The 18,630-nt window shown below is 51.5% G+C and overlaps 11 protein-coding genes across 11 annotated transcripts; 8 read left to right on the top strand and 3 right to left on the bottom strand.

Moving 5' to 3' along the window:
• Nucleotides 1–32: 32 nt before the first annotated feature.
• On the bottom strand, nucleotides 33–1,196 carry RPL3 (60S ribosomal protein uL3; the record flags this gene model as incomplete). The annotated part of the gene is made up of 1 exon (XM_022610791.1): nucleotides 33–1,196. The coding sequence occupies one exon, from the start codon at nucleotides 1,194–1,196 to the stop codon at nucleotides 33–35; it is 1,164 nt and encodes a 387-aa protein (XP_022467051.1).
• Nucleotides 1,197–2,065: 869 nt separating this feature from the next.
• On the top strand, nucleotides 2,066–2,854 carry KNAG0L01870 (uncharacterized protein; the record flags this gene model as incomplete). The annotated part of the gene is made up of 1 exon (XM_022610790.1): nucleotides 2,066–2,854. The coding sequence occupies one exon, from the start codon at nucleotides 2,066–2,068 to the stop codon at nucleotides 2,852–2,854; it is 789 nt and encodes a 262-aa protein (XP_022467050.1).
• A 277-nt stretch (nucleotides 2,855–3,131) lies between these two features.
• CKA2 (casein kinase 2 catalytic subunit CKA2) lies at nucleotides 3,132–4,154 on the bottom strand (the record flags this gene model as incomplete). The annotated part of the gene is made up of 1 exon (XM_022610789.1): nucleotides 3,132–4,154. The coding sequence occupies one exon, from the start codon at nucleotides 4,152–4,154 to the stop codon at nucleotides 3,132–3,134; it is 1,023 nt and encodes a 340-aa protein (XP_022467049.1).
• A 206-nt stretch (nucleotides 4,155–4,360) lies between these two features.
• Nucleotides 4,361–5,032, top strand: SLD7 (Sld7p; the record flags this gene model as incomplete). Its single annotated transcript, XM_022610788.1, has 1 exon — nucleotides 4,361–5,032. One exon carries the CDS (start codon nucleotides 4,361–4,363, stop codon nucleotides 5,030–5,032), a length of 672 nt encoding a protein of 223 aa, XP_022467048.1.
• Nucleotides 5,033–5,228: 196 nt separating this feature from the next.
• LPL1 (putative hydrolase) lies at nucleotides 5,229–6,632 on the top strand (the record flags this gene model as incomplete). The annotated part of the gene is made up of 1 exon (XM_022610787.1): nucleotides 5,229–6,632. The coding sequence occupies one exon, from the start codon at nucleotides 5,229–5,231 to the stop codon at nucleotides 6,630–6,632; it is 1,404 nt and encodes a 467-aa protein (XP_022467047.1).
• Nucleotides 6,633–6,684: 52 nt separating this feature from the next.
• AIM29 (Aim29p) lies at nucleotides 6,685–7,128 on the bottom strand (the record flags this gene model as incomplete). Its single annotated transcript, XM_022610783.1, has 1 exon — nucleotides 6,685–7,128. One exon carries the CDS (start codon nucleotides 7,126–7,128, stop codon nucleotides 6,685–6,687), a length of 444 nt encoding a protein of 147 aa, XP_022467046.1.
• A 199-nt stretch (nucleotides 7,129–7,327) lies between these two features.
• Nucleotides 7,328–10,507, top strand: ASE1 (Ase1p; the record flags this gene model as incomplete). The annotated part of the gene is made up of 1 exon (XM_022610782.1): nucleotides 7,328–10,507. One exon carries the CDS (start codon nucleotides 7,328–7,330, stop codon nucleotides 10,505–10,507), a length of 3,180 nt encoding a protein of 1,059 aa, XP_022467045.1.
• A 443-nt stretch (nucleotides 10,508–10,950) lies between these two features.
• Nucleotides 10,951–13,002, top strand: VHS3 (phosphopantothenoylcysteine decarboxylase complex subunit VHS3; the record flags this gene model as incomplete). Its single annotated transcript, XM_022610781.1, has 1 exon — nucleotides 10,951–13,002. One exon carries the CDS (start codon nucleotides 10,951–10,953, stop codon nucleotides 13,000–13,002), a length of 2,052 nt encoding a protein of 683 aa, XP_022467044.1.
• Nucleotides 13,003–13,359: 357 nt separating this feature from the next.
• On the top strand, nucleotides 13,360–13,863 carry TMC1 (Tmc1p; the record flags this gene model as incomplete). The annotated part of the gene is made up of 1 exon (XM_022610780.1): nucleotides 13,360–13,863. The coding sequence occupies one exon, from the start codon at nucleotides 13,360–13,362 to the stop codon at nucleotides 13,861–13,863; it is 504 nt and encodes a 167-aa protein (XP_022467043.1).
• A 408-nt stretch (nucleotides 13,864–14,271) lies between these two features.
• ETT1 (Ett1p) lies at nucleotides 14,272–15,504 on the top strand (the record flags this gene model as incomplete). Its single annotated transcript, XM_022610779.1, has 1 exon — nucleotides 14,272–15,504. One exon carries the CDS (start codon nucleotides 14,272–14,274, stop codon nucleotides 15,502–15,504), a length of 1,233 nt encoding a protein of 410 aa, XP_022467042.1.
• Nucleotides 15,505–17,295: 1,791 nt separating this feature from the next.
• RSB1 (phospholipid-translocating ATPase RSB1) lies at nucleotides 17,296–18,444 on the top strand (the record flags this gene model as incomplete). Its single annotated transcript, XM_022610778.1, has 1 exon — nucleotides 17,296–18,444. The coding sequence occupies one exon, from the start codon at nucleotides 17,296–17,298 to the stop codon at nucleotides 18,442–18,444; it is 1,149 nt and encodes a 382-aa protein (XP_022467041.1).
• Between the last annotated feature and the right edge of the window lie 186 nt (nucleotides 18,445–18,630).

Raw genomic sequence — 18,630 nt, 5'->3', positions numbered from 1 at the left:
AATATATATACAGTACTAAGAAATCAACCCAATTACAAATCCTTCTTCAAAGTACCCATGAAGGCGTGCTTTTCAGCTGGGGTTTGGAATCTACCCTTACCGAACTTGGAGGCAGTGTCAATCCATTTCAAGTTGACTTCCTCCAAGGCCTTTCTGCTGGTGTTGGTGTATAGAGACTTTCTCAAAGTGACAATTCTCTTTCTGGTACCTGGGATAGAACCCTTGACCATGACGAAGTCGTTCTTGACGTCACCGTAGTGGACGAACCCACCCATTGGGTTGATGGTCTTCTTGGTTCTGTCGAAAGAGGTGGAACCGTTAGACTCGTCCTCACCCTTACCAACTCTGTAGATCTTGTGGTTGATGGAGGTTCTGTGGTGGTAACCGTTTTGACCGGCTCTGGCAACAGACCACATGACGTGGGCTGGATGCCAGGCACCAATACAGGCAACCTTTCTTAGACCTCTGTGAGTCTTTCTTGGCAATCTGGTGGTCCCCCATCTGTGGGTAACACCTTCGAAACCGTGACCCTTGGTGACGGCGACGACGTCGATCATCTCGTTGTTCTCGAAGACAGAGTCGACGGAAACAGTCTTTTCGAAATGTTCTCTGGCCCAGTCGACCTTGTCGGAGATGGACCCACCGTTCAATTGAATCTCAGCCATGTGAGCCTTCTTTTGGGACAATGGGGTCTTTCTGATCTGGGTGTGGACAAGAACTCTGACGACGGTGGCGTACTTCTTGATTCTGGCCAACTCTCTCTCGATGGCAGTGCCGTCCTGAGCGTACTTGGTGGAGTACTTGGTGAAGGCCTTCTTCTTGGACTTGTACCAGTTCTTGTAGAACTTTCTCTTGATCTCGTCGGACAAATGCTCAGCCCAGACGGTGGTCAAGGATCTCAAACCTCTTGGAGTTTCGACGTAACCGACAAGGCCGACGACGACGATAGCTGGGGTGTCGACAACGGTGACGGCCTCAACAATCTCTCTCTTGTGGAACTTGGAACCTGGTCTGTCCAAGTCTCTGACGATGGTGGACATACCGGCCTTGTAACCCAAGAAGGAGGTCAAAGCAACAGCCTTAGACTTGTCGTCCTTTGGAAACGACTTGACTCTACCTCTGATGGAGGCGGCTCTCTTTCTTGGCAAGAAACCAAGATGACCATGACGTGGGGCTTCGAACTTTCTGTGAGACATTGTTGAAGATGTTTGGGATGGTGTTCTTGGAGTGAAAACACAGACACAAACAAAAACGTTACCAATTGAACAAATATATGCCCAACGAGGCGAGAAAGTATATATACTCTGAACAACCGTCAAACAGTGTTCCCAATTGCAGATGAGAGGAAAACTTTTTTTTGCAGATCACGTTGCACGACAAATCAAACTTTGTGCGTTCTTTCCTATTCGGGGAACCGCAATCTTGGAAGAAAATATTAAAAAATAAAATTCCGAAGTTCATCTGGGGGCACGGATGTCACCGAGCAGTCACACATTCCTGCGTCGAACGGTGTCAGCGCCCTGCCACCACCCACACAACCCATCCCCGCTTCCTCCTCACCGTCTTCCCCCGCTCCAAAACGGCAGTCCCCCCACACTTGTGCGCCTTCCCCGCGCAGACACGCACGGAGCACTGCGCGCCGGCGCCACGCGCCCGATGTTGTTCCGGGACTGCGGGGTGTTCTGCGCGGTTTTCCGCTTTAAGAAAAAGGCAACCACAGGTTGTTCCGGTAATTTCTTACGTTAACAGTGTCTCCGTGCCTCTCTCCTGCTCGCTGTCTCGACGTCGAGACTGGCGGACCCCCAGTTTCTCTTTGCGGTTCCCTCGGGGGTCTCCGTTCCACGTCTCTGTCAAAGTCGCCTGATCCTAGATTCGGCTGTTTCCGTCCCCCACGCAAGACAGCAATTCTCGTTTGCTAAGAGGGAACACTGCGTATACGTATTTGTATATATATGAGCATGGGGGTGGAGTGGTCGCAGTTGTGTCTGTCTGCGTAATTACGGCTTGGGGACTCGCCTAAAGAAAGTACACCATCTCTCCTCCGTTCACGTATATATATATAAGTATGACTAGTCTGGACGATAGCATCATTTCACCACAGAACATGGCGTTGCTCGACAACGTCACAAACTACAACAGAGAGGCCGTGGACTATTTCCACTACGAGTTCGGGCTGGGCTGCGATAAGCTACCCATGGACTGGAAAATACTCATGAAGATGCGGAAACACAGGCTGCTGAGGTTGCCCAGCTGTTCCATGGAGGACGACGTCGACTACACGATGTACATGCAGAGACTGCACCATTGCTTGTGGAGGCGCTGGTCCATGGAGCTCTTCGGCTTGCAGCAGAAGAAATGCGACCCCTTAAGCATCAACTGGAACAAAGATACGGACGTCACGGTACTATACGGGCCGGAATTCTCCTCGGAGGCACCAGCCTCCAAGGAACAGCAGAGGGCGTTGTTCGGTGCCCCCACAGCGCCACAAACAATCTCCTCGAAGGGGGTTATCGACACCCCGACGATAGAAAGTGGCGATGAGGACAGTATACTGTACGCCTCATCGATAGACTCCAGTGCATCCTCAATCTTCGACTCTGCATCGAGACGCCGCGGGTCCAACGGGTCCGTGGACAGGAAGCTCGGGTTACAATTTAGTGACGTCGTCCTAAAGAGGGAGATCTCTCCAAGAGGCGACATAAGCGAGAAATGCGTCCGCATCAACGATATCAAGTCGAGGCATCATCACCGCCGCCACCAGCACCGCCATCACAACGTGCACAGACAGGTGGTCTACTCCGACGCGTCGGATTATATTATGGTAGAGGGCGGTGACCTGTTTTACGTAAACTGACGGATTTCCCCTCACACCGCGGGCGCATAACGCTCCATCAAGTAATAGCATTCTTCTACGTACCTTTAACGAACTTTGTATATCTATCATGTCCTTTTAACACACCAGAGGCAGTACCGTGCTTCTTCCCCAGCCTCTAGCTTGATAAGTCATACTCTCTGTTTCTTGTTGTAACTATTATACATGCTATACACGCTACTGCATCCATGAGGATACAAATGTGTATCTTCCGCTGCACAGGCCGCACGATGCGGTATTATCTCACCTCTGGGAGTCCTCACTCGAATTTGGTCTTGAAGAAAATATGATCCATGGTCTCCTTTGCAGTGAGCCGTTCCTGGTGGTCGTACCTTAGCAAATTGTCGATCAGGTCAATCATCGCTGGGACCGCCAAATGGGCGTTGTCGCTCCCTATGTACTCCCTCCACTCCCTTCTGGGGAACTCTCTCATGATGTTGTCGTACTCGGAGGGCAAATCAAGCCCGTATTTGCCCAAATATGACATCAGCTCCTTAGTACCCAACACGGCAGCAATTTTGACCAGCTGGTCAGGGTTGGTGGAACCTTTAAAGAAGGGCTCCTTCTTGAATACGATCGCGGCCAGCATACACCCGACAGACCAAAGGTCCAGCGAGTAGTCGTACTGATTCAAGTTAACAAGCAGTTCTGGGCCCTTGTGGTAACGGGACGCGACACGGACGTTGTAGTCAACCCCAGGGTGGTAAAACTCAGCCAACCCCCAATCGATAAGTCTCAACTTCCTTTCTACAGGATCAATCATCACGTTCTGTGGTTTTACGTCCCTGTGCATAATCCCCATTGAGTGGCAGTAGTCCAGTGCAATCAATAACTGTGTGAAGTAGAACTGTATGTCAGCTAACCCAAACGTTGGGTACAGATTTCTGAAATCGACGTTCTTGACCTCCTCAAAGATCAGCGCGGGGATCTTCGAGTCCTTGTCCTGCACAATGTCGTACAACCCAACGACGTTGGGCCCGCCAGTGAGGTTTGTCAAAATCTTTAACTCCCTGTAGATCTTCTTCATCTTCACCGGTTTCAGCACTTTGATGACGCACGACTTGTCGTTCGCGACACACTTCCCGCCAAACACCTCGGAGTACTTGCCCCTCCCGATCTTGTTCACAACCTCGTAGTTCGAGATCTTCCCCCACTCAATCGTCACACCTTGCTCGTAATCCCAGTACTCCTGGGGCCTCTTCTCGCAGGCATCCGCGTACACACGCGCCACGGAATACACGCGGCTGCTCTTCCTGTTCAGCGCAGATGGCGGCAACGGCATCGGTCTCTATCGGGCTGCTTGAATGCTCTGGCTCGCTCGCTCGCTCCCTGGCAACTTGGCAGAGGCGGACGAGAAGGGTTGTCTCTCTCTCTGTCTTTGCAATAAGCGATATATAAAAAGTTTTCTCAAGAGATATATACACTTCGGCGGATGCCCTCGAAGACGACTGCGGTGAACAGAATTGCAGCGTGTATGCACTCCGTGGGATGGTGTTGCGGGACCCGGTAGTTCTGTCGTTTGAGGTCAGTGCTGGTCCGGAGCGCGTGCGGATCAGGGACGTGCAGCTATGGTCAAGAGAGGCCGTTGAGGCGCGGTCTATTCGTACGCAGACGCGCTGCGAGTGCCGGTTTCTTGGGTACGTGTCCCTCGCGAAGCTGCCCCTGTGGGTGTGGACCCCCGGGGAGTTGTATACTTGCCACACGACGAGTGGTACGACTCTCGCGTATCTGCAGGCGAAATTGAAACGGTGGGACAGAGGTATAGTGCTGCAGCGGGTGGACGCGGACAACACGTACTGGATCCTGTACCGGCTTGACGAGACGACCGTCGGGTGCACTCCGCTGAACGTTGCCCTGCAGAGCCGCATTGAGACGGAGATCGACGACAGGGAAGCTGTCCCACAGGTGGCCCCCGAGGTCGCGGTGAAGCATGCGTCCCCGAAGAAACAGCTAACGGAGACACTCTCGCAGCTGATCCTCACCGGTTTGAGAATAAGAGATATAACGAGGTCCAATTCGGCAGCGGAGTACGCGGACCTGTACAAGATGACTTTGCAAGCGGCCCAATTCGCCTACAGAAATTCGGGGACGGGCAGTATCCCCTTCGAACACCTACAACAGACCGTGGATAGCCTTCTAGAACTGTTCACAAGCTCGTGAGCACCTGCAACGTGGCCCTGCCGAGACCAGAGACTGCACACTCTTGAGCCTTTGTATGTAAATTTTGAAAAGTTTGGCAACTTGAAGAAGAAGAAGAAAGGGTCGTCCGTTGATGCAAACTTGCTTCTTGGGATCTGTTCTGTTGAGAGTGGACAATCGTAAATTGCTGTGGTTATTAGGTGTGCGAAGGTTGAGTATGAGTTCTGATAAGCATCTTTTCGTGCTCGTGCACGGTCTTTGGGGCACGCACAAGCACATGGAGCCCATGGAGGAGGTGTTCCGGGACGTTATCCCGAAGGATGAAGGTATCATCTATTTTGCACCCCGGCAGAACGCGAAGTTCAAGACGTTTGACGGGATTGAGATCATTGGGTATCGGACGCTGATCGAGCTGTGTCATTTCATCAAGTCGTACGATGGTCCCGGGAAGATCACAAAGATAAGCATCGTGGGTTATTCCCTTGGTGGGTTGATTGCTCGGTTTCTTGTCGGGAAGTGTTTTAGTGACTGCAAGGAGTTATTCAAGGGGATAGAGCCGCAGCTTTTCATCACTGTGGCAAGTCCGCATCTAGGTATCGACTTCTACAACAGGAGCGGTCTCTGGAGAGGCTGGCTGTTGAACCCCTTTTTGAAGTTTCTGGGGACGACTTTCCTCGGTAAGAGCGGTAGAGAATTGTTCATTACAAATGGGTATAACGATATTCTTGTCAGGTTGAGTCAGGAGAGCTATTTGGAGAATCTGAAATTGTTCAAGCACAGAGTTGTGTTTGGCAATGTGAAAAATGATAGGACCGTGGCGTTCTACACGGCAATCATCTCGGACTGCGATCCGTTCATAGAAACGAACAATAGGGTGCGGTATGTGTTTGAGGAAAACATCCCGGACTCGGATTCGTTCACCTCGAGGATCTTCCCCAGAATCGTAGATTTGAACCGGCTGGACAAAAGGGTCGCTATCGGCAACAATAGAGCCCCAGACAAGCGACTAAAGATCACGTTTCAAAACGTCATGCTAATATTCCTAATGATGACTCTTGTCTTGCCCATTGCCCTTGTATTGAACCTCTGCGGTACTCTGTACAGTTACTGGACGACAAGGAAGTACAGAAACATGTTCCAGGACGACAAGCTCCCCGATATAGTGAGGGAACAGCTCGGCCTCTCGGACCAACTACAAAGATACGTGAGCAATACGTACCAGTCGATTATAGACGAGAACAACGCGAACGGAACGAACGGTGACGATACGGATGATTTGAGGTCAGCGGATGGCGACTTACAAAAAATCCGGTCTGCGAGTTTGACTTCCCGTGAGAACATCGAACTTTGGGACAATTTCGTGGAGAAGTACACACATATAGGTGACCGGGACCAACATTGGCTGTCCGAGTTTGACCGACTACCGCTGGATGAGAAGCGGCGACAGATATTTCGAAACCTGTCTACCGTTGAATGGATTAGAGTCCCCATGTACATCAAATCGATAAACGCGCACGGCGGGATCGTCGCAAGAAGGGGGATCAATGAGAAAACGCCGGCAACGAGTCTCGCAGGGTTGCAATTCGAGGCGAAACTGATAAAATACCTGTTACACAAGTGATCACGTAGATAAATACATGTATAGATAGAGCGGGCTTCCTTCCCCCTTGGTTTCACCACTTCTCCTCCGGGTTTTCTTTAAACTTCTGGTAGTCCTCCAATTTGTACATGGAGATCTCAGTTTCGTTTTCAATGTCGTACTCGCACAGTTTCTTACCTTGTGGATCTCTCGTGTCTATGATCCAGTCATCATCGTGGTCAAAATTTATGACGAGGTTGACCGTTTTGGACCGGTGCGCATGCGTGTAGATCTTCAAAGTGTCGTAGTCTACTGACCGGAACGGCCTGAAACTGCCCTCGCTCTTGATATGTTGCAGACAATCGTGCATCAGGTCCGCCCCGGTCTTCTCCCGCAAGTTGTAGTTTGCAAGCACAAGGTTCTTGACGTTTCTGTAGGGAAACGACTTGATGACCCGCACGGTCAGCGTAACGTTCGTCAGCGGCCTAGCGGTCGACGTCAAGGGTTCCTCCATATCATAGTCTAGTGCGTCCGACATGATGCACTGGTGCCGATGAGACCAAGACCCATCCAGTAAGCACCTGGTGCTACTGAAGGGACATGCGCTTTGCTATACTATACTATGCGATGACCGGGTAACACACTGCTTTTCAAGCAAACGGCTGCATTGTACACTGAGTTGCGAGTCTTTTCTCCCCCGGTCTCTGTCACTACATCATAGGACCCCAATCTACACCATGCCCAGTCGCAGTGCATCGTCAGCTGGTCGCTGTCGCTCTGTGTTGGTGCCAGTTCCTCGAAGAACTCTTCTCGAAGAGCTGAAAATTACCGGAAACGGAAATACGTCAACAACAAAAATAACAAAATGGAGCGAATATACCCAAAACCTGAAGAACAAACAACACAGAGATGGAGGTTTGTTCGTTGGATGGGCATCGCGCTGGGTGTACTGCTCCCAACTGGTCAATTTTGTAGTGTCTGTGTCTCTGTGTGTGTTGGGAGGCTTCTTCGTTATTAAAAAAAAATTAGAAAACGAGGGGAGTGAAACAAAGCACCAGTGCAAGTGTGTGAACATATATATGGCTGAACAGCGGGAGAACAGTACGCAGACAACCACCTGTTCGTTCTCGAATACGTCGGACGGGATGCTGACGCAGGAGACACAGCCCATTGAGGAGAGTCCCACGAAGGGGTTTTTCGCACTGACGCCAGTCCGGATTAGAGGGCTCGAATCGCCTCTGCGACGGAGCAGCATTGGTGACGACGGTGATGGTAATGGTATCGGTTTTGGCAATCGGCCCAGTGGTGGTAGTAGTAGCAGTGCTCTGCGGGGCATGAGGGGGTCCGAGAGTCCCCTGCGGATAGAATCGCCGCGTGTGGCACAGTATAGGGACAAGTTCACTATGATATCGCAGGATCTAGAGAGACTGCTTGAAAATTTGCATGTTGTTTACCACAAGATTGGTTACACGTACGCGGAGATCAAGGGCAAAGAGAAAACTATCTTTAACAAGCTGTCAGGATCGATCACAGAATTTTACTCTAGCGCAGAGGAGGAGATGAACAACTTGATCCTGGAGAATGACGTCACGCAGGATATTCTCAATAGAATGCTAGAAAAGCTACAGGACCCGAGTGGACTGAGCACGATACCGGACGTGTACGTCAGAAACGCAATCCTGTACCCTAAGAGCAAGACGGTGCCGGATTCGCCGAAGAAACCATTGCCACTCATAGAGGTCCAAAATTCGATGAATACGGCCAAAAAATTCGTGTTTAAGGAATACCTCCCTCAATTGTTGAACTTCATAGACCATAACATTGCATTGCAAAGAATGATCCATTCTGTGGGCGAAATACTGATTGATCTGACAGAGGAAGATAAACTGCTGGCAGGAGGGCTCCCCAGTTTAAAGTCTTCAGAGGCCCTACGGAACATATTGGCGAGTCAACTTAACGGTAGAGAGTTTAACGTGGAATTTTTATTGGGTGTCTTCAAAAAACACAAAAAACTACTACTGTACGATACAGAGTTTAGTGACATTTCCTCAGAACGTGTAAAACAAATGGATAGAATTGCAAGCATTTACCAACAAGAATACGGTTTCCGATGCCAAAGGATACGATCTTTAGTCAATGAGTGCGATGCCCTGGTGAAAAAATTGGGTATCCCAGAGGACGATATATCAGAGAAGGCAGATTTGAGACAATTTATAGCGAAGATAGATGGTAACCCAAGGGGTGGGGCCACTGCTGATTTAATACCGGTGTCCAACTCAACTTTGGAGTTTTTATCAAATGCATTGTCAAAATACCAACGCTGTGAAAGTGAAAGGCAGGCTGAGAAGACCGCTCTATTGCATTCCTGCGAGACACTCTGGACTCTGTTGAAAGTTCCACAGGGTAAAATTGACAGTTTCCAGCAACAGCACAGCGGACTGTCCCTGGAGACGTTGAGTAATATGAAGAACGAGTTGAAGAATTTACAAGTCATGAAGAAATCTCTGATCAAAAATATAATAAACGAGTCCTGGGGCAAGATCAATGAGCTGTGGGATACGTTGCAAGCGGACTCGCAGGATAGGGCACCCTTTCTGCGTCAATTTGAGACGCTGAGGAACTCTTCGAAGACACTGGAAGACGACGAGCGACTCCTGGAGGTATGTGAGGAGGAGCTAAAGAGGCTGGATGCAAGGCTGGCGGTGTATACCCCGGTGTTAAAACTTATCGAGGAGTTCAAGTCCCTGAAGGAGGACAAACTGTTTTTGGAGAACAGTTCGAAGGATTCTTCACGGCTTCTTTCGAGAAACTCGCACAAAATTCTTTTGAGGGAAGAGAAGACTAGGAAACGCATATTGCGACATTTCCCACGGGTCATTCGGTGTATGAAGCTGGCGCTGGAGAGAGCCGAACAGGTGTTCCATATACCGTTTACGGTGGACGATCAGGACATTCACGAGGTCATTGAGCAAGAGGAGGAGCAGTTCCGTAGTAACTACCCAAGAAGCGTGTTAAGTCTTGGGACTGGTACGGCGAGGCGATCGCAGACAACAGGTACACAAAGAGTGGCCAAACCTAAGACACCACAGATAAAGACACCACAGCTGAATAGTGTCCGTGGTGTGAGTGGTACACTTCTGGGGCAAGAGTCCCGCGAGCACATGCAAAGAACGCCCGTCGCGCGGGTAGTTCACCCGAAGACTCCATCCAACAGGGTTGGCCTTCCGTCCACGGATCGGCGGAGCAAGTCCCTCGAGACGCGGAGAAGCGTTCCGCGACAGATGTCCGGCACGCGATCCGTCAAGACGCAAAGATCCCAAACGGGGTTGCTGCCACCCACGGCGATCACTGGCCGTCAAGCCGCCGAGGAACGGAAACCTGCATCTACGGTGGCCCCATCTCACTTGCCCACCTCCCCTCGGCTGCGCGGCATACGACCAACGAGGTTGTTCCCTCTGGACATGAACACAATGCATAACCGGAGGAGCCAGATCCCCGTGCTGTTCAAGTCGAAGTCAGCAATAGACTTCGATACGGCAGCCAAGTCTACTCGCAACTCTGAACCCACCTTGAGAGTGCACAACGGCGGGAACACATTGTCCACCCCACGGCTGAGCAGCCCGTACAAGGAACCAGAACACTGCGTCTACCAAGTGTCGATGTCACCAGAGGGGAAACTCCAGCTAAACGTCGAGTCCGAGTTCAGGGGCAAGAGCAAGGGCAAGGACAGCTACGACGGCGAGAACCACCACGCGGGTGCCGTTCTGGACACGCAATTCGACGACACGAGCATCCTGGACGACGACGAAGCGGACCCGAAGTTCGTCCAGTGGAAGACGGAACAGCTGGCCAAACTGGACCAACTGCAGCATATGAGGGCCGCAGACGCCCAGGTGACCCTCGAACAGCATGGGTAGACCCGAGAGCAGACCAATCGTCAGTACATAGTTGTTGTAGTAGTAGTTGTAGGACCCAACTGTATCGGATTCCTGTTACCCAGTCGCTGTCTTTTCATCTCTTCGCAGCGAAAACTTTTTGAAGAAGAAGTTGAAGAAGACGATGAGGAGAGTGGGAAGTGGTAGACGTTTCTGGTGGGTTGAGGAGCAGCCTGTGAGTGTGTGAGTGGTTTAGAAAACTGCACTTGTTGGTTTGTTTATTGGGTGTCAGTTTTCTGTGTCTGGAAACCGTTTATACCGTGCCAGGGCGTTTGTTTTGTTTTTGGCGGTTGTTTTCTGATTGTGGGGGGAGATAGTATAACTGATCTCACAGCGTTGCGAACACATACAGCAATAGTGAACCAGGCAGCCAGTTATATTTTGTAGTAGAAGTGCTGGTTAGTGTGTGGGAGAAAGAGAGGAAGATGTCTGTGAATGGGAATGATGCTAGGGGTGCTGGGAAGCCGCTGGACGCGCCGCTGCCGCAGAGTGCCGCTGCCGCTGCTGCTGCTGGCAGAGCAAATAACAAGGTGACGTCGCCAGTTTTGAGGAGTTCTGCGAGCCCCACGGGCACAATAAAGTCGCATACAAAGTCGATCATGAACGTCAGTGGGACTTCTGGGGCCGTGGTGAGTAACACCCCAGAACCTGGGCTGAAAAGAACGCCTACTGTCACTTTCAGCGACCCAAAATCAGCTACCGTGGTGAAGGTATCGTCTCCAAAGGGGGCTACGCAGAGTCTCCTGGGGGAACCGTCGCCGCTCGTCAGTAACAGCAACAACAACACGAATAACAAGCAGCAGCAGCAGCAACCAGAGTCTATATACAGGGAGGCTGGGAGGCCCGTAAATGCTACGACGGCGGGGGTTGCCGCTCCCTTCAAAGATATGAGAGTGGATACGAAAGTGCCGCGGCAACAGGAGGGAGACATCTCGACGCCAATATCCACACTGTCTCCAAAACAGGAGTCAAGTATCAAGACGTCTCTGTCGGATATTCTGAAAGACGGTGGTTCGACCGCGTTGAAGCCCTTTGAAGGTTTGCGAGACCACGCACACTTCTTGGTCGACGACGAGTTGCACACGCCTGCTTCTCTGAAATCGTTGCCCGGGAGTAACAGCACGAGTCCACGCGGGTCCATGTCGAATGGCGTGGACGGCGGGAAGCCGCTCGAGGCTGTCATCGAGGAGGAACAGTTGCCCGAAACGAACCACTTCATCAACTCTGTCGCGGGTGGTGGTGCAGGCGTCGGTCTCGGTACCATGGCATCCTCAGCGCAGGGCGTACAGGGCAACGCGCAGTTGCCTACGGATAACAAGCAGACGATAGCGCCGAACATCCCCAAAAGAGAGACCGGGAAGAACATTGACCCGCGGTTGCCGCAGGATGATGGGAAGCTGCACGTCCTGTTCGGGGGTACCGGTTCCCTATCCGTGTTCAAGATCAAGTCAATGATCAAGAAGTTGGAGGAGATCTACGGGAGGGACCGGATCGGTATACAGGTGGTGCTGACGGAGTCCGCGGCCAAGTTCTTTACGAAACGGTACTTGAAGAAGACGAGTGCGAAGCAGCAGAAGGAGCACGGAACGCCGCTAGTGACGCCGACGACGGAAAACGTACCCGGTGGGATGCACGCGACGCCGTCGTCCGCCTCGTCCAATGCCCTCTATGCGAGCAATGCGTTTATTCAGCGGGTGAGCTCAGACATCTCCGTGATGTCTGGTTCCGCGCAGCAGAGGGGCAACAGCAACACGAGTACCTGCTCTGTTGCGAGCAGCGCGCCACAGCAACAGCAGCAGCAATCGTCGACGCCGCCCGCGCAGATCGAGTTGCCCGCGCATATACAAGTGTGGCGGGACCAAGATGAATGGGACGTGTGGAAGCAGCGGACGGACCCTGTGCTGCACATAGAGTTGCGGCGGTGGGCCGATATCTTGGTGGTGGCGCCGTTGACCGCCAACACGCTTTCGAAGATTGCGCTTGGGTTGTGCGACAACTTGCTGACCAGCGTGATACGAGCATGGAACCCTATGTTCCCGATTTTCTTGGCCCCTTCGATGGTGAGCTCCACTTACAACTCGATGATGACCAAGAAACAGCTACAGCTGATCAAGGACGAGATGCCCTGGGTGACTGTGTTCAGGCCGAGCGAGAAAGTTATGGGGATAAACGGTGACATCGGGCTCGGCGGTATGATGGACGGGAACGAGATCGTCGACAAGATAGTCATGAAGCTGGGTGGATACCCGGAGGATGAGGATGATGAGGATGACGGCGAGGAGGGTGAGGATAACGGTGACGACGACGATGATGACGACGAAGACGAAGACGACGACAAGAAGAAAAAGGATTCGAACGACGACGATGACGACGACGACGACGACGACGATGATGATGATGATGATGATGACGATGATGATGATGACGATGATGACGAAGATACCGAGCAAAAACCCGTCAAGTCTAATCAAATATAGCGTCGGCTAGTCGAGCAAGAACCTGAGAACCCCAAAACGTCGATGATGCGACGCTGTCAAGACCGTATTTTTCTATAAGGGCACGAGGGAGTGCCCGCAAATACTTTCTACTTATTTAAGTTGCCCAGCAGACCGCTGCCACAACAACAACAACAACAACCCCTCTTCCTCGTCGCTGCTGCTGTTAGTCACCGCCGGAAAGGGATCCGGATCACCATCTTTTTTTGTACAGAGAGAAAAAATCGGTATAAATATGAAGTGATAAGGGATTTGCCACGCTGCCTCTGGGGGTCGGTTTCTGGAGGTCTTGGGAGACGTCGCAGTGACTCTCTCGTATTGCACGGTGAACAGTGTAGTATGTCGGATTTGAACACAAACAGTAACAGCAGCAAGGGCCATACGGTCGCGCGGGCGGAACAGGACGCCCTCATATCGAAGTCTATTGAGTTGGGGGACACAGCGGCGGTGGACGCGCTGCGAGGCAGTATATCGCGGCCGGGGACGCCGCGAGAGGTCAAGTCGGCGGCCGTGGATGTAGACGTGGATGTGGACTCTGCGACGCCCTCTGCGTCCGCTACTCCCTCCGCGCCTGTGGGCAACAGGGTGGAAAAGTCCCGTAACAGGACTAAGAAGAGGTCTGTGAAGAGGCGCAAGGCGGTGTGTTACTTCGAGGGCTGCGAGAACGCGCCCTCGAAGTTCATAGGCGACTGTGACTTCTGTCAGGGACACTTCTGCTCCTCGCACCGGCTCATGGAGACGCACGAGTGTGCTGGACTAGACACATGCAAGAAGAGAATGCACGACCGCAACGCAGACAAGCTTTCCAAGGAACAGACTGTCGTCCAGCAGATCCAAATATAAGTCCTGCGCGGGTCTTCCCATGTGTAGGCAAATCGAACAAAAGACAATATAAATGTACATAGCATCTTTCCCATTCCACGTTTCCCTCCACCCCCGTCTCTTCCACTTTGTATGTGCTATGGTCTATCAGCTGGCTATGCGAGAGAAAGATGCTACAACACAACGGTTCTACTTCACCTCTATTACGGTGTGCTACCGGTTTCAATGCGTGCGGCTGTACCATTCTTTGAGAGGTCACCTGATAACTGAAAATTTTCATTCCCTCGCAGAATCGAGTGCTATACGATGACCGCTTGCTTGTGTGACGCTCATCTGCCCTCGGGCATCGTTACTCTTTATGTCCGTTTGCGATAACTGTTAACTTCTTTCACAAATGCTTCTTTGATAGCACAGCACAGCACAGCACAGATGGGTAAGAGATCGAGACCTGTGGGACTTTCAAAGAACAAGAAGAAGGCGAAGACCAATGCTCCAGCAGAGGACAAGTCGGAGGCGCCCGCTGCGCCGCAATTGACTTTGCTCGTCGCGGAAGACGAGGACCCAGAGGACGAGATCGTACAGTTGAGAACTCTGTGGAACACGTACCTACAAGGTGGGAAGGACTCGGACACTTTGCTCAACGGGATTGTCAACGAGAGTGACTCGTTGTTGAGCAACGACAGAGAGAAGTACGCTGCTAACAGCGAGTTCCTTGCCGTGTTCGCACTTGCGCTTTCTGAACTCGCCATGTTCTGCGCGGACGACGCGGAGAGGATGGAGAAGTATATGGGGACCGCTATGGAACTGCTGGATTTGCCCGAGGCAAGGGACGCAAGGGAGGATCCGCTGTTGAAACTGGCAAGAAGCAAGATTGTATTCCAGAGGATCCTTCTCAATGGATTACAACAAGAGGAGAGCGCTGCTGAGGACGTTGTCGCCCAGTTTATGGGCGCACGTGAGAGCTTTTCAGTGACCGACCACGCACCTTACCACTTGTCCACGTTTGAAACGCTGAACTTGGCGCATGACTTGCTAGAGGTTGTCGAAAACTACGGGAAACCGTTTGCCGTGCCGGACAATGAGGAGGTCGACAGTGACAACGACAGCGAGGCGGAGGAGAACGGCGCAGACGACGCCGCGGTCGCCGTCGAGATGGTATCCCTGGACAAGTCCTCCCCAGTGCACAAACTCAAGCAAGAACTGCCAGCACACATGGCCTGGTGCAGAGACCAACTTGCATTGCTGGATAACCGCGTCTCCAAGGAGCAAGCGGAGGGACCCAAACTGAAAAACAACATCAACAGACTGATCGGTGAGCTGTACCTGCGCGAGGCGGACCCGCTCTCCACGAAGTTCTTGTCGCTGCAGTACAACGACGACGAAGATGACGCAGATGCAGATGCAGCGGCGGTGAACCAGTTGCGCAAGGACGCGCTCGCGCTGACAGACAAAGCCATCTCCCACTTCATTGCCGCAGAGGACCCAGAGGACCCGGCTACTTGGGTGCAGCTTGCAGAGAGCTACATCGACTTAGGCAACTTGCAGGACAACGAGTCTGTGGAGCAAGAGGCCACTTACACGAAGGCGGAGAAGCTGCTGCGCAAAGCCAACGTCGCCGCCCACAACAAGTACGAGGACGTCTTGAACAACCTGTTGGGTTGAACGCGGCGCGGCTCGCCCCGACGCGGTCTGGTCCGGACCGGACCCATACGATATGATATGATATGTGTTTTTAGATATATGTACCATGCAGTTACCGTTATTTTTGTACAGACATTTACGATAGGGGAGTTTAGTAATGCGCCAGAGGTCGATTACGTGACCCCCCGGAGCATGGTAAGAAACAGTTCGGGGTAGAAGTAAAGGGATGGGAGATTTGAACCAAAAGTGTCAATACAACAAGCGGGACTGTCCTCCAGTCGAAGGTTCAAATTTTCAAAGGAAACCTCATAGCAACCCCCATACCCCTTGGTCAACCACGTGGTTTCCGATGCTGTGACAAATGGAGCTTCCTCCGAGGAACGGTGCGTAACGTACTCTCGTGACAGTCCGGTCTTTATGAGTGGTGTTCACGGCACTTTTACACAATCCGAAATGTGGCTGTGGGTCAAGACACCCCTTTTCCCCAGAATGAAGTTTGTTAAGACATCACGATAACACTACGGGATCCTATGCTATATCTACACGTACTCCTCCACTGTACCCCACAAACATTTATCATCCCAACAATAGTCTCCATAACGTATGTTTCTCCAAGGCACACTTGACAAAGGTAACCACTGGCGGTAGCAAGCCCCGATGACCATCAAAACTCGAACCCCTTGCGTCGGAAATACGGGAAATTCAACGCCCGTACCAACGGCATTGGACTCAATACCAGTAGTTGTTATCGGTGGTGATTCCACCACGAGGCTTATCCACGTATTGTCTAGCCGCACTGGCTAGCTCTGTTCGTCCAACGGCCTCAATAAAGATTGGCAATGATACGGAAATTAGCGGGGGAAAGAGGCTATCTTGTAATGTGGAAATATGCATCCCTATACTAAGTCATGACAGGTCATACCTCATCTTTGACTTCAGGGCTACCAACTTGTTCCTCTTTCCTGAACATGACCTTGTATTCCCCTGTCAACTTGACGCGCCTGCTATCCCATCGCAAGTTCCCGACAATAGACATCTCAGTTCCTCGAACCGTTGGCCAGCCCATAGGGACAGGTTTTGTGACACTGTTACCACTTCTCGGACACCCGCTCACCGCACAGCGAAGAGCCCGGGTGTTCCGCGGAACCCCCGGGCTGCGGGTAACGTAAGCACATTCCGCGGCCGGGCCGTCCGGGCCGCATCCGGCCCGCGTCCTGCGGCGGTTTCTGCGGAAATGCCCGCAGAGCGCCCTATTTCGTTTCTTTTTTTGCAGACTCCTATTGTTCTGCCCGCGCTCCCCCATTTCCCCCGCACGCAGAAACAGCTGTAGTCCCTTCCGCTTTCCCAATGCGGAAATCTGCGTGCTTTGGAACCCACAATGTGTCCCAATGCGGTCAGATGCAGCGAAAGTGAAATAAGGAAAAACTCGCGCAATGGTAATAACGAGCTCGGGCTTGACCTCTGGGTGAAATTTAGACTTGTGCAATGCATCGGGATGGCTACATGTCACGTTAGGATCTGATCTTCTCCTTTTTAAACTGTAGCTACAATACCTCTTCTTCCTTTTTTTTTCTCTTTCCTCCACTCGACATTGATAAGAGAGTACTGTGTTCGTAAGGTATTTTTGCAGTGACTTTCTCTCTCTCCCGCTTCAAGTACTTCAAGAAGACTCCTGTAAATAGGCCAAACGGTTGATAATCACCGGGTAGTATGTCGCAGAATGGTGGATTCAACTCATCCAATGCAACGGCGCTCGCTATCTTGCAACAGATGGAAGATGACACTCGAAGGAACTACTCCCTGTACTCGGGGATGGTTCCGAACTTGGCATTCAACATTTCAATGATTGCCATCTGGGGGGTACTTCTTGGTGTCCAGACATTGCAGTTCTGGTGGAAACAGTACTGGTTCTCAGTGGCGTTCTTCTGCACTGGAGTGCTCGAGGTGCTCGGGTTCATCGGGAGGACTTGGTCACACTACACGCAGACAAACTCGGACGCATTCTTGTTGAACATGATCTGTCTCACAATCGCCCCAGTGTTCACCATGGGCGGGTTGTACTACCAGTTGGCCAAGCTGATCGAAATATACGGACACAAGTTCTCGGTGATCAAATCTCCAATGCTGTACTCGTACATCTTCATCACCTCGGATATTGCGTCCTTGGCAATCCAGGCCGCAGGTGGCGGTGTCGCAGGTATGGCTGCGTCCTCGTTCAAGTCCCCGCAACGTGGGGATAATATCTTCATCGCAGGACTGGCCATCCAGGTCGCCTCCATGTTTATCTTTGGGCTTCTGTGGTTTTTCTTCCTATACCAGATCTATGTCAAAGTTAGGATGGAACACTTGGGGTTGCAGGGGAAATGGTACTCGAACAAAATATGGAAAGTGTCCCAAGCGGAGATCGATTACAAGTACAGGCCCAAATTCCGCGCCTTGAGAATAGAGCCTGAGAGATGGATATTCAAATATTTCCCATTGGGAATGACTGTGGCTGTCTTGACCATTTTCACAAGATGTTGCTACAGACTCGCAGAGTTGTCTGAGGGGTGGACAGGTAATTTAATCACACACGAGTGGTACTTCATCGCTTTGGACTCCCTAATGATGTCGATCGCTACCACAATATTGACAGTGCTTCACCCGGGGTTTGCATTCCGCGGGAGACACGTATCCATCCCAATCACAACGGCCAAAAATGTCACAGACGAGGAAAAGAATGGCGACCTGTCATCAAAGGGCGGGTCCCCTGAGGGGTCTACGGATGGCGGGTACGGATCTGAGGAGGAGGACAAACTGTTCGAAAGAGAGGAACAGCAAGCAAACCTCACATCTGTACCAGAAATCAGCACGGATGGTTCCAAGGTTAGCACGGGCAAAAAGAGCAAGTTCTCGAAGTTCTCGAAGTTCTCGAAGTTCTCGATGTTCTCGAAGTTCTCGAAGCTCTTTAGCAGATCCTAACGGGTGCAGGCCCCATCCCCACGGTAGCATGCAACATCTACGATGAAATGAATTCTCTCACTCTCTCTCAAAAACTTATACATTCTTTCCACTCAAACACTATTGATATCAATTGTTTCCTCCAGTTTTTTCCTTCCTACGACGGAAAACCATTTTGGTTCGTTAGATACAAATATCTTCTCTCTT

Source organism: Huiozyma naganishii, chromosome 12 (genome assembly GCF_000348985.1).
Source record: "Huiozyma naganishii CBS 8797 chromosome 12, complete genome".
NCBI lineage: Eukaryota > Fungi > Ascomycota > Saccharomycetes > Saccharomycetales > Saccharomycetaceae > Huiozyma > Huiozyma naganishii.
The sequence above is the reverse complement of the archived record's forward strand: the minus strand, read 5'-3'. Positions and strand labels throughout refer to the sequence as shown.